This window comes from Pseudophryne corroboree, chromosome 6, assembly GCF_028390025.1.
Source record: "Pseudophryne corroboree isolate aPseCor3 chromosome 6, aPseCor3.hap2, whole genome shotgun sequence".
Classification (NCBI taxonomy): Eukaryota; Metazoa; Chordata; class Amphibia; order Anura; family Myobatrachidae; genus Pseudophryne; species Pseudophryne corroboree.
In genome coordinates this window covers 584,216,758-584,239,943 of record NC_086449.1, presented here as the reverse complement: position 1 = coordinate 584,239,943, position 23,186 = coordinate 584,216,758, and the positions used below count along the sequence as shown (strand labels likewise).

Here is a 23,186-nt window from a genome sequence, read left to right as displayed (position 1 = left end):
TTCTGAGTTTAACCTGTATGTCGACCTAATGCATGTTGACCTAATGAACCACAACCGCTGAAAATGCATCAAGCAAGTCCAGTTTTTTTTTTTCCCCCAACCTCCTCCGTTTAAGAGTTTTGTTATAACCGTGTTACCTAATACTGTTTGAGAATATGACACTTTGTCTTGTTTCCAGTGAGGATGTGAATTTTCTGGCTTGTGTACTTATAGCGGGATGAATAAAATTGTCCATTTAACCTCATTGTGATCTGTATGTCAAATTTATAATCTTCTGCAAGTCTCAGTCTTTTGTTCCTTCTGCCAGTGTCTTGGTCTGTGGTGTATTAGGAACAGTTTAAGTGTTCTTATTTTGATTTACCAACACTGCCTGCCCCTGGCTTTTCTGTTCTTGACCTGGTTGATCTTGTATCTGATAATTTTGATCTGTTCTTCACTAGATTTGTCTAGAGCCCAATTTGAGGGGGGTTGTATATTAATATAATATGTAAAAAAAAAAAAATGATAGAATTACATGGCTTTAGACAGCATTTTGCACTTGAATAGGGGCTGGCTATCTTCTTTTGCTTTTCTAGTAGTGATCCTTAATGACCACGTTGGGTGATGACCTCTTGGTACATGAATATGCAGTAATGCCTGACCTGGTGGGAGGTGAGAATAGTAGAGGTAACCAAAGCCTGAATGGCATGATCAGAACAATTGGGCAGCCACGTGATATAATGTCCAGGTTGTCTTGTGAACAATGTGTGGGTAAAACTAATTGTAGAATGCGCAGATGATCTTTTCACACTGTACAGAGAGTCAGTTGCATGGGAACTTATGAGACATTGTCGGGGTTTGTGGTCTGGGAAAGCCTTATGGTCAACTGACTGCTGAAGACCAACCGTGTAGAGAAAACACATTTAGGGGTTTATGTACTAAGCCTTAAAGAGAGAAAGTGGATATAGATTTTAAAAAAACAACCAGCTTAGCTGTCATTTTTCAAACACAGCCTGTAACATGGCAGGTAGGAGCTGTTCGTCTGGTTCTTTATCTCCGTCCAACTTTATTTCTCTCCATGGCTTAGTACATAGACCCCATAGTATCTTCTCCTTGTATCTACAATAATGCAGCAGAAAAAGGCTTGCATTATATCTCATGTGTTTTACATGTGAATGGTTGTGTGGTGGTTTTTTTTTTTCTGACTGGGAATCTGCAAATTAATGACCTTTCAGCCTGCCATTCCTCATTTGGTATAGAATACAATATTACCTTAATGTTTTGATCTTCTCTTTCTATTTCTGCAGCTGTTTGATCATGTTGCTGAGTGTCTTGGCCTTTTTCTTGAAAAACAAAACCTGAAGGATGAAGTTCTCCCACTTGGTTTCACCTTCTCCTTCCCCTGCAAGCAGACTGAACTAGACCAGGTAAACTCCTACTGTGTTCAGTCTACTCTTTACTTTCCATCTCCTTTCATACATTCACAGAATAATGGACTGAAGTTTTTGCGGCAGTATAGTTTTTAGTTAGGGACTTGTTTAGAGCCACAAGGTCTACTGTACATTTTGAGCAAATATGCCTCCATAGATGGGGTGGACTTGTGTGTACCTAGTATATCATCAGGTGGTGGAGATAACTTTGTACGTAGACTGCATTACTCAAGTTTAATGTTGGGCCCAAGACAGAAGACACTTCCTTTAAAATGGACGAGTCCACTTCTTCAGCATAAACCAGCCTGTATTCTGACAAATCCCACTTTAATGGGATGCAGTCCCACCATCGACACCAGAAAGTCAACATTCATGATGTTAACATGGGTAAAATGTCAGTATTATCATTGTGGTTAGCATTGGGATTAAGGACACACATTTATATACCAAAATATTCTATTCTGCGCACAGTAGCTTGGTATTGATGGATACTGGTATCGTGGCATAAATTGCTATTAAGTGGTGTAAATATTTCACAATGCCAACATTTGGGGCACTGGGAAACCGTGAGTCTGCAGGACTCTGGTTTGCTGAGTGTGATAAGTCCAGCAAAGTCTGTGGACAAATACACTTTAGATGGTGATCACACATCAACTCTTTGTGGCATATTGAATAAGCATGCTGGGACAAAACAATTAGCAGAGATTAACCTGCACATTAATCTTGGTGCCCTTCTACCTTCTAAAGCTAAAAGGAAAGGTACAGTCCTTTTAGCTTCAGAAGCTAGAAGGGCACCATCAGGAGGGTAAAGTACAGGAATAACCCATTGATTCTGCAGTTTTATGCTGAATCTGAGACTTTCCACATGTTATCATCTGATTTTTGGAGTGGGGAAAAGGCTATTTCATTGGGTGTGGTATGGAGGGTCGACCACACTTAGGTAGACAGTGTCTAGGTCGGCCACTATTGATCGACAGGGATTCTAGATCAACAGGGTCTCTAGGTCGACATGTTCTAGGTCGACAGGTCAAAAGGTTGACCTGAGTTTTTGTTTTGTTTTTTAATTTGGTGTCGTTTTCTCTGTACAGTGACAGGGAACCCTAATTAGTGCAGTGTCCCCTCGCATGGCTCGCTTCACTCGCCATGCTTCAGGTAAAGTGCCTCGCTGCGCTCTGTACAGGTTACTATTCCCAATTGTAGTCCATGTTGATCATTAAGTATGAAAAAGTAAAAAAAAATTAAAATAAAATGTGAAAAACTCATGTCGACCTAGAGACCGGATACCATTTCATCGTATAGCCTTTCCCGGCGTGGTAACTAGCTGTGGGGTAAACTTTGTGGCTAATTGATATGCCCCTCTGCAGTGAGTGATGGAATGAATAATTTTCCCCTGCTCACGAAGGTGTTGTATCTCCTCCTTGCAGTTTTATAATCTATAAAACTGTTATTAAAACCATTAAACATGAAACGCTGATGTTAAAATCTAGGCTTAACGTCTAGTGTCTCATTAGTGCATGTGTAGAAAGAAATACACTGCTTACTCTAGGTGCTGGTGAAGCAGGATAGAATGGTCTGTCGTATTATATACAGTACATCTGGAACTTCTCATTCTTGCTAATGCAGTATTTGTCCATTGACCTAAATGGCCATTCAATGACATACTGTAAGTCATTTACCTAAAATGGCATCTCTGATGCAGCACTTCAGGTGCCCATACACCTAAAGATTTATCTTCCAATCTTTTCTGGTTGGAACTAAAATCTGTTAATGAAGAGGAGCAAATGGTCAAATGGAGCAGATTTCAAATGGTCAACTGTCATTTGCGCCCATCCATTACCAGATTTTTGCACCTTTACTGTAGAGCATTGGTGTACTGTGCCACAGTGTTACAAAAAAGTTTGTTTATAGTGGGATCAAATCCTTTTTTCGAATCTAAATGTAGGTTGAGGATAACATATCAACCCATGGAATAGCTCCACACTGACCGCTGCAGATTTCAGAACAGGTCAATTCAATAATATTTCTTTATGGTCATAAATACCAATAATTATTCATCCTGCCCTTGAAGGTACCAGGCGAAGCGGCCATCTTGGGAGCGTTACACTGGGTGGAATAAGCACTGCCTGGAAGAGATGATGCAGAAGCTACAGAATACTAAACTGAGATGCATAAAATCAGCAGACCATGCATTGTTTATTATATCCAAGAGTAACAGGTGGAGCAGTCCTTTTGGGTGTACTACATACATACTACATAGATCACAATGTGGGAGTTAAACAATACATACTGTAGAATTAAGCCTAATATGATGCTCACTAGCAGGGGCATAACTAGTGATTTGTTAGCCCCATAGCAACATCTGTAAGGGCTCAATGGGAAAAACTTTCATAGAAGCATTAGACAGGCCCTCTCCATCAGAAATGGGCCCTATAGCAGCTACATTTATGGTAGTTTGCTCTTGCACTTATGCATTTACTTTAGAACAATAATGTGTAGCTGCTGTTACCCTATGCCCAATTTTCTCCCCACAGAGTGTACTCATATCTTGGACAAAGGGATTTCGCTGCTCTGGTGTAGAAGGACGGGATGTGGTTCAGTTGTTAAAAGATGCCATTCAGAGATGTGGGGTGAGTGTTGGCCATACTTTCCTGACACTGATTTATTGTCATGTGACTCGTGGCACTAATTGACACATCATGCTATAACCATGATAGTACAAAAAGGGGCTAATGTACTAAGTGGACGGAGATATTTAGTACCATCCAACTTGTTCCTGACTCTTTATTTTTTTTTAACATGACTTGTAAGATGGCAGTTAGGAGTGGATTGGCTGCTATTTTATTTCCTCCCATTTTATCTCTCTCCAAGGTTTACTGATAGAGCCCTTTAATTGATGATTTGTCCTCCTACAGGATTATAAAGTTGATGTTCTTGCAATTGTCAATGACACTGTTGGGACTATGATGAGTTGCGGCTATGAAGATCACAGCTGTGAAGTTGGCTTTATTATTGGTGAGTTCTTTGGGGTGCACTTAAAGCCATTTTAGCAAAACTAAATCCATTGTACTAAGTTATCCTATTGTCTATCCTCAGATAGTGGCACCAATGTATGTTATATGGAAGAGATGGGTAACGTGGAGTCTGTAGAGGGAGATGAAGGTACGATGTGCATTAGCATGGAGTGGGGAGCACTTGGAGATGATGGAGCGTTAACTATTGAGACCTCCTATGATGCTCAAGTAGACCAAGCATCCCGGTTACCTGGAAAGCAACGGTAGGCTCAGCTTAGGCTTCATTCTCGTTTGTGAAACAAAACAATGTGATTGTCTAAAGTTTTCCTAATTGCATAAGTTCTTTGCTATATTTTGCTTCTTGCTCCTCAGATCCACAATTGCCCCTTTAAAAATTATGTCCGAATGATAACTAGTATGTTTCAGTAATGGCGGTTGTTGGGAAACCATTTTAAACACTGCTGTGATATTAGGTTTCTTTGAAATGAAAAACGTTTATACAGTACATCAAACCTGTTTATCAATGTCTGTCTTTTTTTTTTTTTGCTTAAATACTGGTAATGGAAGTGCAGGTTTCCAAAACATTAATTTTAAGTTATTTGCTACTAGACCATACTTCACTATATTTTCATAGTATCCTAGCACTGTGTTGGCAAGCAACAATAGGTGGAAAAATTCTTTCTAGTCTTTAGTATATAGAGAAAATCGGGTAGCTGACAGAGAATGGCTTGATTTACAGGTCATAAACTGCACATCTATACTCTAACCCAGTGGTTCCCAAACTGTGTGCTGTGGCTCCCTGGGGTGCCTCGGGACACTTGCAGGGGTGCCTTGGATTGGTGGTCAAGGAGCAATTCAAATTATTTATGGTCAATATAATAGACAAAAGTAGTGCTGGTAGCTGTCAGTCATACAATATGGGGACAAACAGAAGCAAATCTTGTCCCTCACCACACAATTGAGCCTAAGGATGACATATAAATACAATTTACCTAAATTAATATTTCTTTCTAAATTTGTCAATAAGAAATTTTTGGCCTAGGGGTGCCGTGAAAACAATTCTGATACTCTAGGGCGCCGTGATTCAAAAAAGTTTGGAAACCACTGCTCTAACCAATGTCCTCAAGGCACACTAACAGTCTGGTCTTTATGTATAGCCATACTTGAGCACAGGTGACTTGGGGTTCTATTTACTAAGCCTTTGAGAGAGCTAAAGTGGACAGGGATAAAGTACCAGCCAATCGGTTCCTAAATGTCATGTTACAGGCTGTATTTGAAAAGGGACAGGAGCTGATTGGCTGGTCCTCTATCTCCGCCCACTTTATCTCCCTCAAAGGCTTAGCTAACCCTTTAGTACCTCCGTTATTTTGATTTAACCATCTGTTTACAAGCATGGATATCGCTAAAACTTGGTGTGAGGATGGGGGGGCGTGGCTTGGTACAGCATGGAGTAACAGCTCAGAGCTGTAGCTCCCTCACTTAATCCTGTTTCATATCTTTTTCCCTGGTGGATTTTATTCTATATCTTTATGCTGTTCTGGGAACACTCACTGTGCCCTCCGGTGCATGTGGAGGGAGCCCGGAGCTGACTTTACTGCTGCTGTACCACTGATAATTGAAGGAGCTGTGCGCCGAGACGTCCCTGCTACTGTGTCCCGCTCCGTGCGCTCTCTGATTTCCGGTCGCGGCTGGTCTCGCTGCACCCTGGCGGCTGCTGCTGTGTCTACGGCTCCGTGAGCGGGGCTGACGCCGGGTGTGGGGCCAGAGCTGCTACCTGTTGTGCCGCTGGAGGTCGCGGGGTACCGCTGAACGGCTGCCATTTTAAATCCCCTGCTCTGGATGCCTGCTGGCGGGAGAACGTGCCGCCTAGTACAGTACAGCGCTGTTCAGTGGATGCTGGGACAGTGACTCTCCTCCACTGGGGCCCTTTTGCTGATCCAGGTGAGCTGACTGCGTCTCTGTGGGGCTGCATTACCATCCTGGGGGCCTCGAGGTGGTAGCCTACTGTGCCCATTTTGGATGGGGCTTACACTCCACCTCCTTCCATAAAGCTTGCTTGCTGCATTACCTCAGAGTCACAGCCTCAGGACACAACTTTAGATTCCAGTTGTGGCATCTTGGCAACTACAAACACTCTCCTGTTATTAGTGCAGCTACACTTCCGAAACTACAGACACTCTCCTGTTATTAGTGCAGCTACACTTCCGAAACTACAGACGCTCTCCTGTTATATTAGTGCGGCTACACTTCCGAAACGGCAGACGCTCTCCTGCTATGTTAGTGCGGCTGCACTTCTGAAACTATAGACGCTCTCCTGTTGTATTAGTGCGGCTGCGCTCCCGAAACTACAGACGCTCTCCTGTTATATTATATCCTGTTCCGTATATACAACTATGGGGAGGACCAGTGCCAAAACGTCTTGAGAGGTATGCCAGAACCCCACAGTCACCAGCCTCTGACAGTCAGTGTTCATTCGCCTCCCTCTCCTCCTCAGCTTGATGATGCAGATGGAGGCAGTGATTCCCAGCATTCTACTCAACAAATTTTGCAGGCCATATCTGCATCAGAGCAGAGGGTTTCAGACAAGATTGGCTAGGTCCAAATTGATGTCTCCCTGCTTCGGCAGGACCTACAGAAAATTAGGGAACGAGTTGGTGAAACTGAGCACCGTATCTCCAACCTGGATGACATTACTAACCCCTTGAAGAGTAAAGTGGATGATTTCTCATCTCAGATGGTCACCATCCAAGCTAAATTGTCTGATGTTGAGGTGCGACTGCGACACAACAATGTACGCTTTGTGGGGCTTCCTGAAAGGGTTGAGGGCACTACACCTGAAAAGTTTTTGGAGGATTGGCTATGTAGTCTTTTTGCTAGAGACGCTTTTAGTCCTCAATTTGCGGTGGAACGGGCTCATAGGCTTCCTCCCCGGCCTCCTCCGCCTGGAGCACCGGCCCGGATCTTCATTGCTCGCTTCCTTCTTTTTAAAGACAGGGACACTGTTTTACGCTTAGCATGTACTGATGGTCCTCTGCAGTTTGAAAATCATTCTGTATCTGCCTTTCCGGATTTCGCTCTGGATGTACAAAAATCCCGTGCTCAATTTGTGCAAGTCAAACGTAAACTACGAGACTGCAATATTCAGTACTCAATGCTGTTTCCGGCCAGATTGCGGGTAGTTCATGACAACAGTACCCATTTTTTTACCACTCCGCGTGACGTAGAAGACTGGTTTGAGAGACAGCCTTGCGCTCCGCGCTGAGGGTTACTTGTTGCAAATGTGGCTACTGTTTCTTCGCTGTTTATGTTTCACTATGCCTCTCAATTGCATTTCTACCGTCATGTCTGTATTATGGGTGTAGTACGGCTGACCGGCGGTCAGGAGACTGCCAGTCAGCTTACCGACGCCGGGATCCCGGCAGCATATCGACGCCAGGATCCCGGCGGGGAGGGGCGAGTGCAGCAAGCCCCTTGCGGGCTCGGTGGCGACCTGCGGTCGCCACGGGTTCTATTCCCGCTCTATGGGTGTTGTGGACACCCACGAGTGGAAATAGTCCCTGTTGGTCGGCATGCCGACCATCGGGATAGCGAGCCGTCGGGATAATGGAGGAAACCATGTGACTGTCGGTCAGCTGACCGGCGGTCACATGAATACCACCCCTGTATTATGCACTCTGTTATAGGATTTTTTTTTCTCTCCGATTGTTATCTATATGCGGGGGCATGCACGTCTGTGCATATTGCTTTTGGGGTATATATAGGTATATCTGCATTTGCACAGTTGGTTCACCGGGGAAACTAATATTCGAATTCGCTAGGGAGTCCTATGCTGGATATAGTTGTAGGGACTTTTTCTTTACACCCTAGCATTTGTTTTTATTAGTTTTAATATAAGTTTGTTCTAGCTGTTTTGGTATGGGTATCAGGTATGCCTCAGGTTTTGTAGGTTATACGGGGTGGGTTAGGGAAGGGTTAGTTTTTGTTTTTCTTTGTCATCGCCATTACTGTTCTCTGTTTGTGTATGCCCACCTACATGTTGGTGGAAGTTCGTATTGTGAATGGTATAATACTTTTCTGCGTTAAAATGCTGAAGGTGTTTTGCAACGTGTTCTATGTGTGTGGTCATACGGGCCGAGTGCTTTGTGCCAGTGGTTGCAGCATTCCTCCTTTCTTTTTTCCATCCTGTTGGCTATCTATGCCTCTTGATTCTCTATGGCCACTGTTGATGGGGGGGCTTCGCCTGCTTGCCTGGAATGTTCGTGGTATCAATGACAAGGTTAAGAGGTCCTTAGTTTTATCGCAGATCAAAAAATATCGGGCAGATAGATGGGTTTCCGATACACACTATAACAGGCAGTAGAGTCCTGGCTCTTAAAAGGCCCTGGGTGGGACACATGTATAATTCCACGTTTTCACATAATTCTAGGGGTGTCTCTGTCCTTGTTAAAAAAATCTATACAGTTTCAATTGGAGTCCAGTCAAATTGATAGACACAGCAGGTACGTCTTGCTTCGTGTAGTTGTTAATCGAATCACACTTCGTATATTAGCTATATATATATATATATATATATATATATATATAATCTATATCTATCCCTCCTCCATATAATAATGAAGTGCTCCGTCAGGCAGCTACATTTATTGCTCAATCTCCAGCTACATCAGTAATTTTTATGGGGGATTTTAATAATGTTATGGACCACTACTCAGATCATCGGAGAGGCTCTGTTGTGCCTGTTTCTCATCCTCCCTCTCCAACTCCATTTGCGCATTTAGTCGCAGAGTTGGGTTGGGTGGAGATATGGAGGTATCGCAATCCCTCTGTGGCTCAATACTCCTGTTATTCCACTTCTTTTCATACTATACCCCGAATAGATTTGGTTTTAATTTCCCCAGACTTGTCTTTAGTTGTGGCAGATATAACTTATCTGTCTAGAGGAATTTCAGATCACGCTCCTCTGCTGCTTACGTTGAATATGCTGCAAGCCAAGGGGGCCAGGTTTTGGAAACTTAATCCTTTTTGGCTGAACTTGATGCCTGCTGGCTCTGACTTGATTGCTGATTGGCAGGGGTTCCAGTCCAATAACTCTTTGCATCCGGACCTGTTAATTAGACATGACGCTTTCAAGGCCTATATTAGAGGCTCCTTCATTAAACGCATTTCTGAGATTAAATTGTTCCATAGACAAGAGGAGTCTCGCCTTGAACGGTTATGTCAGCAGTTGGAGGCTCCGTTTCTTCTCTCTCATTCATGTTTTGATAGAGGGCTATGGCTGGATGCTCATAGGGAGTGGACTGAATATCTTTTTTAAAAATCTAGGTGTCGATTACGATTTTCTAAACATGAGCACTATTTCCAGGCTGATATAGGAGGCATATCTAACAAGAGATGAGTCTACTGCCTATGTAGTCCAGGGTATACAAAATTCCCAAGGTCCGTTATGCTATTCTGGGGAGGAGATTGTAGAAGTGTTTCGTAGTTATTACTCTTGTCTGTACACTTCCAAGGCTGCATATACAGACAAACAACTGCAGAATTATTTGGACCAAGTTGCATTGCCACATTTGTCTCAAGACACTATTGCTATCCTCGATGCTCCATTCACATTGGAAGAGGTTGAGGCGAAAATTTCCTCGTATCGAGCCTCTAAAGCTCCTAGATGCAAAGGAATTCCTGTGGAGGTGTACAGAAAATTTAAGGATTTTTTTTTGTTCCTTATTTGTTAGATATGTTTAACTCCTTTTATGAGCAGGGTTCCATTTCCCCTTCTATGTGTGAAACAATTATTATTGTGCTAGCTAAACCTGGGAAAGATCCCACTCTGCTTTATCGGCCCATTTCGCTTTTGTCCACAGATATTAAAATATTAGCTAAAATTATGGCGCTTAGATTGAATTTGGTTATTAATTTAATTATTCACCCCGATCAGACGGGATTCATGCCAGGGAAGTCTACGGCTCAAAATTTACGCAGATTATTTTATCATTTACAGAGGACTGATGTGGTTAAGTCTCTGAGGTAGTGGTGTCATTAGACGCAGCCAAGACCTTTGACTCGGTGGAGTGGGGTTATCTTTGGGGAGTGCTTCGGAAAATGGCTATCGGGCCACGGTTTATCAAATTAATCCAAATGCTATATTTTCCCCCAGCAGCCAGGGTGTCTGTTAATGGTTTTACTTCACCTCCCTTTCCACTGGCAAGGGGGACTAGACAGGGGTGTCCCCTGTCGCCAGCCATTTTTGCAATGGCAATAGAGCCACTTGCCTGTCTTCTGCGTGCAGCGCCGGATGTCGGTGGTATTAAAGTTGGAGAGGGTGCGGATGTAGTTGCGCTGTACGCGGATGACCTGCTGTTGTTTCTGCAGGATTCTGAGGATTCTCTGCAGGCCATGCTGCAGATAGTTGGGGACTTTGGTGTTTTTTCAGGTCTACTTGTTAATTGGGACAAGTCCATTATATTCCCTATTTCGGGACATATTCCCGAGGATGATTTCATGGATTGCCCTTTGCAGTGGACAACGCGGTTTAAATACTTAGGTGTCTGGATAACACCGCAGGCAGGAGATTATGTATCCCAAAATATTGCTTCCATAACGGCAAGTTTTAAGATGAAAACTCATGTGTGGAAAAAACGGCCGCTATCTGTCTTGGGCCGTATCCATCTGTTTAAAATATCGTTTCAACCGAAGTTCTTGTATGTTCTGCAGCATTCTCCAATATATATTCCCAAAGCAGTATTCTCTGCTATTGAGAGTATTTTGTCATCATTTATATGGGGGTATAGGCCGGCAAGAATTTCCATTAAAACATTGTATAAATCCAAGACGTCTGGGGGACTTGGTCTTCCCAATCTTAGGGTCTACTATATAGTGGCTCAACTGGCGCATTTAGTTAGTTGGGTTCAGGACACTGTTGACTTGACTTTGGTGGCTTTCTGGGCGAGCAGGTGGGGCCCTACTTTTCTCCTTTTACTTTTTCTGCTTTCTGGACTGTCTGTCTCTAATCTGCCTCCATTGCTCCGGCAGGCTCTACTGATCTGGCGACATGCACATACCTTTTTTTTTGAGGGGTCCATTTATGATGCAGAGTCCCCACTGTGGCACAATGCTTCATATTCCGAGCTGCTTAAAATTTCAGCAGACAATATATGGTTGTTGAAGGGCGTTACTACTTTAGGTCAATTGTACAGTGAAGGAATGTTTAAATCATTTGCTCATCTCCAGAGTGAATTTAATATTCCTAATAGTGCCTTTTTTCGATATTTACAAATAAGACATGCGATCCAAACTCAGTTTTCACGCACTGACCCTGTACTGTCACCTTCACCCGTTAAATCAATGTTATTGCATTTGGGTTCTAGAGGTCATGTTTCCAGTATCTATGCCCAGATTAATAATAATTTATTTCCGAACCAGCTAGATCCTCTGAAATTGAAATGGGAAATGGATATAGGCCCATTATCAACCGAGCACTGGGTTCAGATTTTAGGGTCTCTTAGATATACTACTCCCATGTGTTCGTTATCAGCAAATATATTTCTATATATTACATAGAGTATATCATACACCTGTCTATGAAAAGGGCTGGGATTAGAGAGAATACCTTTTGCCCTCGATGCCGAGTGGAAAATACTGGATTTTGGCATCTATTGTGGGATTGCCCATTAGTACTTTCCTTTTGGGAGGCGGTGTGGAGAGATGTCTTGCAGACGTCTCCCTCTCTGCCTGGTTTTAGTACTAGAATATGTTTGTTTGGCTTAGATATAGAGGAGATGCATTCTTTAGTGTTATATAGGTATGTCTTGTGCCTCACTACATTGGCCAAGGTCATTATTGCGCGAGTCTGGTGTACAAATACTCCCCCAGTGATACACAAATGGAGGGCTTTGGGGGATAACGTAGTCAGGCATGAAAAACATATGTTTACAAAACAGAATGCTTTGCATAAATTTCATGATAAATGGGGTAGATGGTGCGAGTCGGGGTTGGGAAGGGTGACGGGTGCAGCGACAGCAGAATAACTAACTATATCTGTGGGTACTTTTTACCCATGGGACGCGTTGTGGTGTAACATTTCTTCGTATACGAATTTTAACTGGAAGATTGTTCTGGTCACTAATGTGTGGGCTGCTTTGACTGTATAATCAGGTGGTGTATGACATAATGTAATTGTTAATGTTTAATGCTTGTATTCTGTTTTGTTTTTTGTTTTTTTTCTCTGTATTGAAATGATGATAAATAAAGAATACGCAATTTAAAAAATAAAATAAAAAAAAACTTGGTGTGAGGATGGTTGGTTGTTCTTCCACCTGAAAGGACAGATCTGCCTTGGTTGTTAAAACACGTTAACTTCTCCCATTATATTCCAGAAACGTCAGTAATGTAAATGACCTAGAAAATATAAACTGAATCTATATATTTTATTTCATTTCATTTTAACTTTTTTTACACTGTCAACTCATCCAAAGAACTGGCAGGAGCTTTTAAAATTGGAAATCTGTATCTTCAAATGTAGAACATAATACACCATACAGTCTTTGAACATCTAAGAGCTAATTAAGTTCCAATCTCCCATTTTGTACCTTTTGCTATACTGTACTGATCTCCAATTAGCTAAAGCAAAATGATCTAAGTATTTCAGAACTTCAGTGTCTGCAAACTTTACCATTATGGGACTTCTCTGTGTTAACCTCAAACGAAATTGTAATTATGCCGCTGGTCAAACAGAGAAACAAAGTATTGGACATAGCCACCTGTTTAATGATTTAAAGCAAAGGTTCCCACCTAATTTAAGAAATGGTTTCACAATTTAAAAAAAAAAAAAACCTCCATCTTCAAGTAAGTGGCTTTCTCTACAAAGATATGAAATGACTGTGGCTAGGAGAAGCGTAATTTAATGCTATTGTGCAAAATTAATAGAATTATTAGTCCTGCATCTGCAGTAAGCTTAAATTAACCCATTTCTATATACACATCTTCCACTTTTCATGCAGGTTTGAAAAGATGACTAGTGGAATGTACATGGGTGAAATTGTGCGTTATGTACTCCTGGAGCTGACCAATAAAGGTCTTCTGTTTGGTGGCTTCAAAACATCGCAACTTGACACCGAAGGATCAGTTGGGACAAAAGAGGTGTTAGAAATTGAGAAGTGAGTGTTTTACATAACTTACACTTTAGGTTATTTATACTGTAGTCTGTATATTGTTAAGATGTAAGGTTTATATCCATCTGTCATTCTCAGTTTTAGAAGTCACTACAGGGTATCCAGATGATAGGTTGACGTGGTCAACACAGCATATGGTCGGCATGCAGTTTTGGTTTTTTTTCATTTTTAGGACTTTTTCATACTTTACCATCCATGTGGACTTCAATTGAGAACTGTAACCTGTACCGAGTGAAGCCAGGCACTTTGCCCGAAGCATGCCAAGCGAAGTGGTACACTGGTCCACATGCTGGAAGGGAATTTTTGACACCCCCCCCCAAAAAAAAATCACTCATGTCGACCATTTCTGTATAGACCTTTTGACCATGTTGACCATTTGGTGTCTACCTTCTGACTGTCCGTAACCCTCTGCTATACAGAACTACAGGGAAATGAGAGAACCATAATAAAGCGCATGGATGTAATTAATGACCAAACTGCATGCCATACTTGCCAGATCTGTATGTGTGTGTATGTGTGTGTATATGTGTGTGTGTGTGTGTGTGTGTGTGTGTGTGTATGTATGTATGTATGTATATATATATATATATATATATATATATAATGTATGTATGTATGTATGTATGTGTATATATATATATATATATATATATATATATATATATATATATATATATATATATATATATATATATATATATATATATATATATATATAAACAAGATAAGCAGGCGGCACTCGTCAGGCTGAATAAACGTGATGACTTTATTGGCTAAAGGCCGACATGTTTCGGAGATAACTTCTCCGTCCTCAGGGCCAGACAAACAAATAAGTGTACAAATGGCTTATAAGACATGGAAAACCCCCCAAATTAACAAACCTAACCGTACTCACCTGCTCCACGGTGCACCCGCCCGTCGACCGCTACGAGGCACTTCCGCGTCTCACTGCCGCGACGTCACAGATGCGCCGCGTCGCAGGGGAGCTCCATGGCAACCGGAGCGTAAGCTAATCGCATCCCCGGCAACCTGTGATATAACAAAACATGTGAATGTAAAGTTAATAAGTGCATAACAGACAGTATACTATCCGTGAATTAAAAATTAAAAACACATAAACACATAAAACGAGAGCTGGGAAAAACAACAACAAGGAGTAAGTCATAAATATTGAATATTAAATATTAAATAGTAAATAGTAATGATAAATATACAACCCGCTGATAGTTAAGCAATCAATACTTGATTATATTATTATGACAACCACTGTTTGTTAAAGGCATCCCCTCAGTCCTACTGTAACATTATAGTCTTAGTCACATAAGGGTATTAGAATCTTAGAACTCTGGGGTAATATAACCTACCGAAGTAATGTTATTTAAGGCTTGAAGGGCCTGAGGCGTTACCAAAATAGCGATGAAGGGAACTTACTATAAGGACTGTCAAATTTTCTGAAGTGTGTGAGTATTTAAATATTATAAATATTATAAAAAGCACTGGAGTCCCAGGTTCTCATTTAAGCCCTTGGGAAAGATAGTGCCCAGGGAGTATATCCACCTGGACTCCTTTTGTAGTAAGAGCCTATCCCTGTTGCCACCCCTTAAGGACTTGGGGACATGGTCAATAAGGATGGCCCTAATGCTTGACACTCCATGTTTGGCTTCCATACAGTGACGGGCAAACGGCTGGTCACTAGAGCCCTTTTCATGGGCTTTTTTAATTGCACTCCGATGTAAAGCCATACGTTCCCTAAATTGCCTAATGGTTTTACCAATATATGCAAGGCCGCATGGGCAAGTGAGGAGGTACACCACATGTGTGGAAGTACATGTGAGTCTGTGCCTAATTTTAATTTTCCGACCTGTATGGGGATGATTAAAAGTGGCCCCTACACTAAGAGTGTTACAGGTCGCACATCCCAAGCACCTAAAGCAACCTTGTTTCAAGCGGAGAAAGTGGGGTTCATTGACCTTAGTGAGGCTAGAAACATCAAGTTTCATAATGTGGTCACCCAGATTTCTGCCTCGTGTGTAACTAGGCATAAGGCGTGTGCTTGCCAAAGAGGACAAAGATTGGTCCGTCTGTATAATCGGCCAGAGCTGTTTGGCCCGGCGGGTCACCCTGGTGCTGGCCGTGGTATATTTACTCACCATGGCCAGTCTGGGGTTATCCTGTAGGGGTGAAGTACTTGACTGTCTCAATAGTTTCATGCGTGGTATGCTAAGGACCTTAGATCGTGAGGCCTGTAATTCTCTCATCGGGTACCCCCTTTGAGCGAATTTAGCTAACATGCTGTCAAGGGCTATTACCGTCTGTTCCGGATCTGAAGTGATCCGTCTGACACGCAGGAATTGCGAGTAGGGAAGGCCCTTCCTAAGTGACAATGGGTGAAAACTTTCATGGCATAGAAGGGTATTCCTATCTGTGGTTTTTACATAGATGGTGGTGGACAGCTTGGTGCCCTTACGTGTTATTGTTACATCAAGGTAATTTATGGATGCTTCATCTATTGTTGTGGTGAACTTAACCACATGTGTAGTTTGATTATGGTCAAGCCATAACTGTACCAACTCCTCTTTCTGCCCCTGCCAAAAGATCAGCAGATCATCTATATAGCGTCTATAATAGATAATTTTAGATTGTACCTGGGCATTTAAATAAAACATCTGTTGCTCCACTTGGAACATGAAGGCATTCGCGTACGATGGGGCCACTGCCGACCCCATCGCACAGCCCGCCTCATTCCGCATGATGCAGGTGTGGAGGCGGTCCGTCTACTCATACAGGATAATGACAAGTACCTAGACCCCGACATTACAGTATTTTTGAAGTTATTATATCTAGTACTCCGTAGAAATTACTTTGTGTTTAACGGTAGGTTTTACCTCCAAGAGGCGGGCTGTGCGATGGGGTCGGCAGTGGCCCCATCGTACGCGAATGCCTTCATGTTCCAAGTGGAGCAACAGATGTTTTATTTAAATGCCCAGGTACAATCTAAAATTATCTATTATAGACGCTATATAGATGATCTGCTGATCAATTGGCAGGGGCAGAAAGAGGAGTTGGTACAGTTATGGCTTGACCATAATCAAACTACACATGTGGTTAAGTTCACCACAACAATAGATGAAGCATCCATAAATTACCTTGATGTAACAATAACACGTAAGGGCACCAAGCTGTCCACCACCATCTATGTAAAAACCACAGATAGGAATACCCTTCTATGCCATGAAAGTTTTCACCCATTGTCACTTAGGAAGGGCCTTCCCTACTCGCAATTCCTGCGTGTCAGACGGATCACTTCAGATCCGGAACAGACGGTAATAGCCCTTGACAGCATGTTAGCTAAATTCGCTCAAAGGGGGTACCCGATGAGAGAATTACAGGCCTCACGATCTAAGGTCCTTAGCATACCACGCATGAAACTATTGAGACAGTCAAGTACTTCACCCCTACAGGATAACCCCAGACTGGCCATGGTGAGTAAATATACCACGGCCAGCACCAGGGTGACCCGCCGGGCCAAACAGCTCTGGCCGATTATACAGACGGACCAATCTTTGTCCTCTTTGGCAAACACACGCCTTATGCCTAGTTACACACGAGGCAGAAATCTGGGTGACCACATTATGAAACTTGATGTTTCTAGCCTCACTAAGGTCAATGAACCCCACTTTCTCCGCTTGAAACAAGGTTGCTTTAGGTGCTTGGGATGTGCGACCTGTAACACTCTTAGTGTAGGGGCCACTTTTAATCATCCCCATACAGGTCGGAAAATTAAAATTAGGCACAGACTCACATGTACTTCCACACATGTGGTGTACCTCCTCACTTGCCCATGCGGCCTTGCATATATTGGTAAAACCATTAGGCAATTTAGGGAACGTATGGCTTTACATCGGAGTGCAATTAAAAAAGCCCATGAAAAGGGCTCTAGTGACCAGCCGTTTGCCCGTCACTGTATGGAAGCCAAACATGGAGTGTCAAGCATTAGGGCCATCCTTATTGACCATGTCCCCAAGTCCTTAAGGGGTGGCAACAGGGATAGGCTCTTACTACAAAAGGAGTCCAGGTGGATATACTCCCTGGGCACTATCTTTCCCAAGGGCTTAAATGAGAACCTGGGACTCCAGTGCTTTTTATAATATTTATAATATTTAAATACTCACACACTTCAGAAAATTTGACAGTCCTTATAGTAAGTTCCCTTCATCGCTATTTTGGTAACGCCTCAGGCCCTTCAAGCCTTAAATAACATTACTTCGGTAGGTTATATTACCCCAGAGTTCTAAGATTCTAATACCCTTATGTGACTAAGACTATAATGTTACAGTAGGACTGAGGGGATGCCTTTAACAAACAGTGGTTGTCATAATAATATAATCAAGTATTGATTGCTTAACTATCAGCGGGTTGTATATTTATCATTACTATTTACTATTTAATATTTAATATTCAATATTTATGACTTACTCCTTGTTGTTGTTTTTCCCAGCTCTCGTTTTATGTGTTTATGTGTTTTTAATTTTTAATTCACGGATAGTATACTGTCTGTTATGCACTTATTAACTTTACATTCACATGTTTTGTTATATCACAGGTTGCCGGGGATGCGATTAGCTTACGCTCCGGTTGCCATGGAGCTCCCCTGCGACGCGGCGCATCTGTGACGTCGCGGCAGTGAGACGCGGAAGTGCCTCGTAGCGGTCGACGGGCGGGTGCACCGTGGAGCAGGTGAGTACGGTTAGGTTTGTTAATTTGGGGGGTTTTCCATGTCTTATAAGCCATTTGTACACTTGTTATTTGTTTGTCTGGCCCTGAGGACGGAGAAGTTATCTCCGAAACATGTCGGCCTTTAGCCAATAAAGTCATCACGTTTATTCAGCCTGACGAGTGCCGCCTGCTTATCTTGTTTTTCTATCTGATGGGATTCATTTCCTCATGAGGAAGGCACCGCAGCAAGTTGTCATCTTATATGAGAGTGCCGGACACCACACTGGACACTATATATATATATATATATATATATATATATATATATATATATATATATATATATATATATATATATATATATATATTCTCAAAACGCAATTATACCTAATTACTGCGCTGGTGCGACAGCCCTCTAATTCGATCCTCCTGTTAGTGAGGACCATACAAAACAACACCTCCAGCAAATTGAATCAGAGGGCGCTCTCAATCACTTAAACTGGTTACCAACTAAAAATTGACCAAATGATTATGGCTTTACACAATTTATTAAAAGCAAAGTATTGCCCAATCTAGACAGAGGTAACCCTTTTTCACAATTACAGATCACAATATATGTCAAATGTACAATAGTGTAGGGTTTCTTTTCTCTCTGTCTTCAACCCTGACGCGTTTCGTCCTTCGTGGACTTCTTCAGAGGGATGGTCAACACAGCAAATGGTCAGTCCATGAAGCAACCATATATGAATTCAATGGGTTGAAACACTCTAATGCTCAATAGTGTTGAACACTTTAGACTAAATTAGCAATGGACCTCTTTCCAAAAAACACGCTGGTCCAAATGGTATATGGGTAAATATCCCACTTTGGGTGAGCCTCAAAATAATGATGTGTGAGAGAAATAGGCCACAGATACAGCAGTAGTTCCTATGTGCTCTCCCAAGTGCAATTTGCTGGAGATTATATATATATATATATATATATATATATATATATATATATATATATATATATATATATATATATATATATATATATTTATATTATAAGTCCAAGGATAAATCCGGCACTCAAATAGTCAGAGATACATTCACCTGTGTGCCCTTGCAAAAATAAACACATATGCTATGGTTCAGAACAGTCCCCATTCAGAACAAGCACGGCACTACAGGACTTTTTGATGAAATTATTTTATGTAAACAACGAATGTAAATATCTGTACATCACCATAAGCACTTAGCCATCATAACGATGCTGCATTTCGGGCCCCGCAGGGTCCCTTCTTCAGGTTGGTGCAAGTGCTGTGAATATGTTTGTCTTTTTTTCACAGCACTTGCACCAACCTGAAGAAGGGACCCTGCGGGGCCCGAAATGCAGCATCGTTATGATGGCTAAGTGCTTATGGTGATGTACAGATATTTACATTCGTTGTTTACATAAAATAATTTCATCAAAAAGTCCTGTAGTGCCGTGCTTGTTCTGAATGGGGACTGTTCTGAACCATAGCATATATATATATATATATATATATATATATATGTTTTCCTTTTAAGCAGTACTAAAAAGAATGTATGCTATGCCAGCTAAATCGCAGATGTAAGAGATGCAAGACATCCAACACAGAGGTATTGTTTCTGCAGGCAAAGGGAATAGGAAGCATATCCACAGCAACAGAAGATAATTCAGATCAAAACCAAATAAAAATAGGCAGAGAGAAGAACATAGCTAGGAACAGAAAAAGCACAAACAAAACTCTAAAAGCTATGTGTGCAAATGCTAGGAGCTTAGGAAATAAAATCCCAGAACTAACTGAAATAATGACAAGGGATGATCTAGACATTGTGGCAATTACAGAGTCATGGTACAATGAAAATCATGACTGGGACATAGCTATACCGGGATATACTTTATTTAGGAAGGACAGAATTGGAAAAAGGGAGGGGTAGCAATGTATGTAAAAAATGCCATAAATACTACATTAATACAAAGTATTGAAGAAAAAACTGAGGCCCTTTGGGTGACCATAGAAACAGGGGAAAAGTTTATTCTTCGTATTGGCGTGATATACAGGCCACCAGGTCAGGAAGAGGAACTTGACAAGAACCTATTGCAGGACATAACTAAAATGGCATTAAAAGGAGAGGTAATAATCATGGGAGACTTTAATCTTCCTGATGTAAACTGGGAGGTGTCTGTTGCTAGTTCCACTAGAAGTAGGAACATTTTAAATTCCCTTCAGGGAGCATCCCTCCACCAATTGGTGAGGGAGCCCACTCGGAAATACGCAATATTAGACTTAATACTTACAAATGGAGACAGATTATCGGACGTAAAAGTGGGTGAAAACCTGGGATCCAGTGATCATCAAGCAGTATGGTTCAGCATTAAGACAGAGACTGACTCGTCCCATACAAAAGCAAAGGTGTTGGATTTTAGGAAGGCTGATTTTGTAGGGATGGGAAAATGTGTAAGCGATTCTTTGGCAGAGTGGAGGAACTTGGAAACAGTGCAGGAGAGGTGGGAAACATTAAAATGTGCAATATTGAAGGCAACAGACCTTTGTATCAAAACTGTTAGGAAAAACACAAGGAAAAGGAAGCCAGTGTGGTTTGCAAAAGAAGTAGCAAATATTGTGAGAGCAAAAAAGATGGCTTTTAGGAAATATAAGCAGACACAAAATAATGAAGACAAAAAGATATATCTTGTTAGACAGAAGGAGACAAAGAAGGTAATCAGATGTGCAAAGGCACAAGCTGAGGAGAAAATGGCCCAGTCAGTGGGTAAAGGAGGCAAAACTTTTTTTAGGTATATAAGCGAAAGGAGAAAAACAAAAGGCGGAATTATAAAACTAAAGACGGACACTGGGAGTCTTGTTGAAGGAGACAATTTAATAGCAGATCATCTTAATGATTATTTTTGCTCAGTATTTACTACTGAAAGAGAGGGGAAGGGGCCACAGTTAAGTTGCAGGGATATTCAGGAAAATTAAACAAGTACATTTACAGAGGAGAAGGTCCTAACAGAACTCTCAAAGCTGAAAGTGGGCAAATCTATGGGGCCAGATGGGATACATCCAAGGATACTAAAAGAACTTAGAGGTGCTGGTAGCACCATTGACAGAATTATTCAACCAGTCATTAGCTACAGGAGTAATTCCAGGGGACTGGAAAAGAGCAAACGTAGTCCCACTGCACAAAAGTGGAAGCAAGGAAGAGGCAAACAACTACAGACCAGTGAGTCTTACATCAGTAGTAGGGAAATTGATGGAAACACTCTTAAAAGAAAGAGTTGTAGATTCTCAAAACCGGCAATTTACTGGATCCCAAACAGCATGGATTCACTGGGGGGAGATCATGTCAAACAAATCTTATTGACTTTTTTGATTGTGTGACTAAAGTGATGGATAAAGGTGGAGCCATGGATACAGCTTATCTAGACTTTAGTAAGGCTTTTGACACCGTTCCACATCGCAGACTGCTACATAAACTTGAAAGTTTGGGATTGGATATTAGGATTATTGAATGGATAAGATCTTGGTTGAAGGATAGAAAACAGAGAGTTGTGGTAAATGGAGTGCATTCACAGGAGGGAAATGTTACCAGTGGAGTACCCCAGGGATCTGTACTTGGACCAGTGCTTTTTAATATCTTTATTGGTGACATTGCAAATGGCATTAAAGGGAAAGTATGCCTTTTTGCAGATGACACAAAGGTATGCAACAGGGTAGACACACCAGGTGTGGTAAAACAAATGATTGAGGATCTAGGTAGACTAGAGGAATGGTCAAGAGTCTGGCAATTACAGTTTAATGCCAAAAAATGCAAAATCATGCACTTGGGTCTCAAAAATCCTAAAGCTAAATACAGTATTAATGGCACTATACTGGAAACTACGGAGGAGGAAAGGGATCTAGGAGTCACTATTTCAGATGACTTAAAGGCAGGTAAGCAATGTAACAAGGCAATGAGGAAGGCTAGTCAGATGCTTGGCTGCATTGGGAGAGGAATCTGCAGCAGAAAGAAAGAAAGAAGTAATAATGCTACTGTATAGGTCATTGGTACGGCCTCATCTAGAATACTGTATTCAGTTCTGGAGGCCATATCTTCAAAAGGATATTAATACATTAGAAACTGTACAAAGGAGGGCAACTAAAATGGTGCATGGCCTACATCACAAAACATACCCAGAAAGACTAAGAAATCTCAATATGTATAGTTTGGAGCAGAGAAGGGAAAGGGGGAACATGATAGAAACTTTCAAATATATCAAGGGTTTTAACAAAGTCCAGGAGGGAAACATTCTCCAAATGAAGAGAAGCAATAGGACACGAGGACATGCACTGAGACTGGAGGGGGGGAGGTTCAGGGGAAATTTGCAGAAAAATTATTTCACAGAAAGGGTAGTGGACAAGTGGAATAGCCTCCCATCAGAGGTGGTAGAGGCTAAGACAGTAGAGCAATTTAAACATGCATGGGATAGACATAAGGATATCCTTACAAAGAAATAAGGATCAAATAAGGTTAGAGATAAAAATAATATAAAAAAAAGGGGCAGACTAGATGGGCCATGTGGTTCTTATCTGCCGACAAATTCTATGTTTCATGGGTATTACGCAGAATAAAATGAATTTAATCTATTATGGCCAAACTGAATATTTAAATAGAGTTCTGCATAAGATGTGGACAGATGAGAACATGGCGTAGATGACCTTATTAGCTTCATTAGGAGAGGTGGGGCAGTGGTCTTGACGGTCCATGTGGGAAACTGAGTAGAGAGGCTAAGCAGTCAGAGTAGCAGGAAGTAGCAGGAAGGTTAGGGCCACAAGGGGGTGTGGTAGTGATTGAGAGATGAGTGTGTGAGTGATATGGAAATGGTGAGCCGATAGA

The 23,186-nt window shown here is 41.7% G+C and overlaps 1 protein-coding gene across 5 annotated transcripts in view; it reads left to right on the top strand.

The window, feature by feature from the left end:
- Positions 1 to 23,186, top strand: part of HK3 (hexokinase 3) — a 171,219-nt gene that overhangs the window by 127,966 nt on the left and 20,067 nt on the right. For all 5 annotated transcript variants that reach the window (XM_063927931.1, XM_063927935.1, XM_063927933.1 and 2 more), the window contains 5 exons: positions 1,287 to 1,406; positions 3,941 to 4,036; positions 4,322 to 4,421; positions 4,503 to 4,683; positions 13,414 to 13,569. In XM_063927931.1, coding sequence (XP_063784001.1) covers positions 1,287 to 1,406; positions 3,941 to 4,036; positions 4,322 to 4,421; positions 4,503 to 4,683; positions 13,414 to 13,569 — 653 coding nt within the window. The remainder of the gene's footprint in view (positions 1 to 1,286; positions 1,407 to 3,940; positions 4,037 to 4,321; positions 4,422 to 4,502; positions 4,684 to 13,413; positions 13,570 to 23,186) is intronic.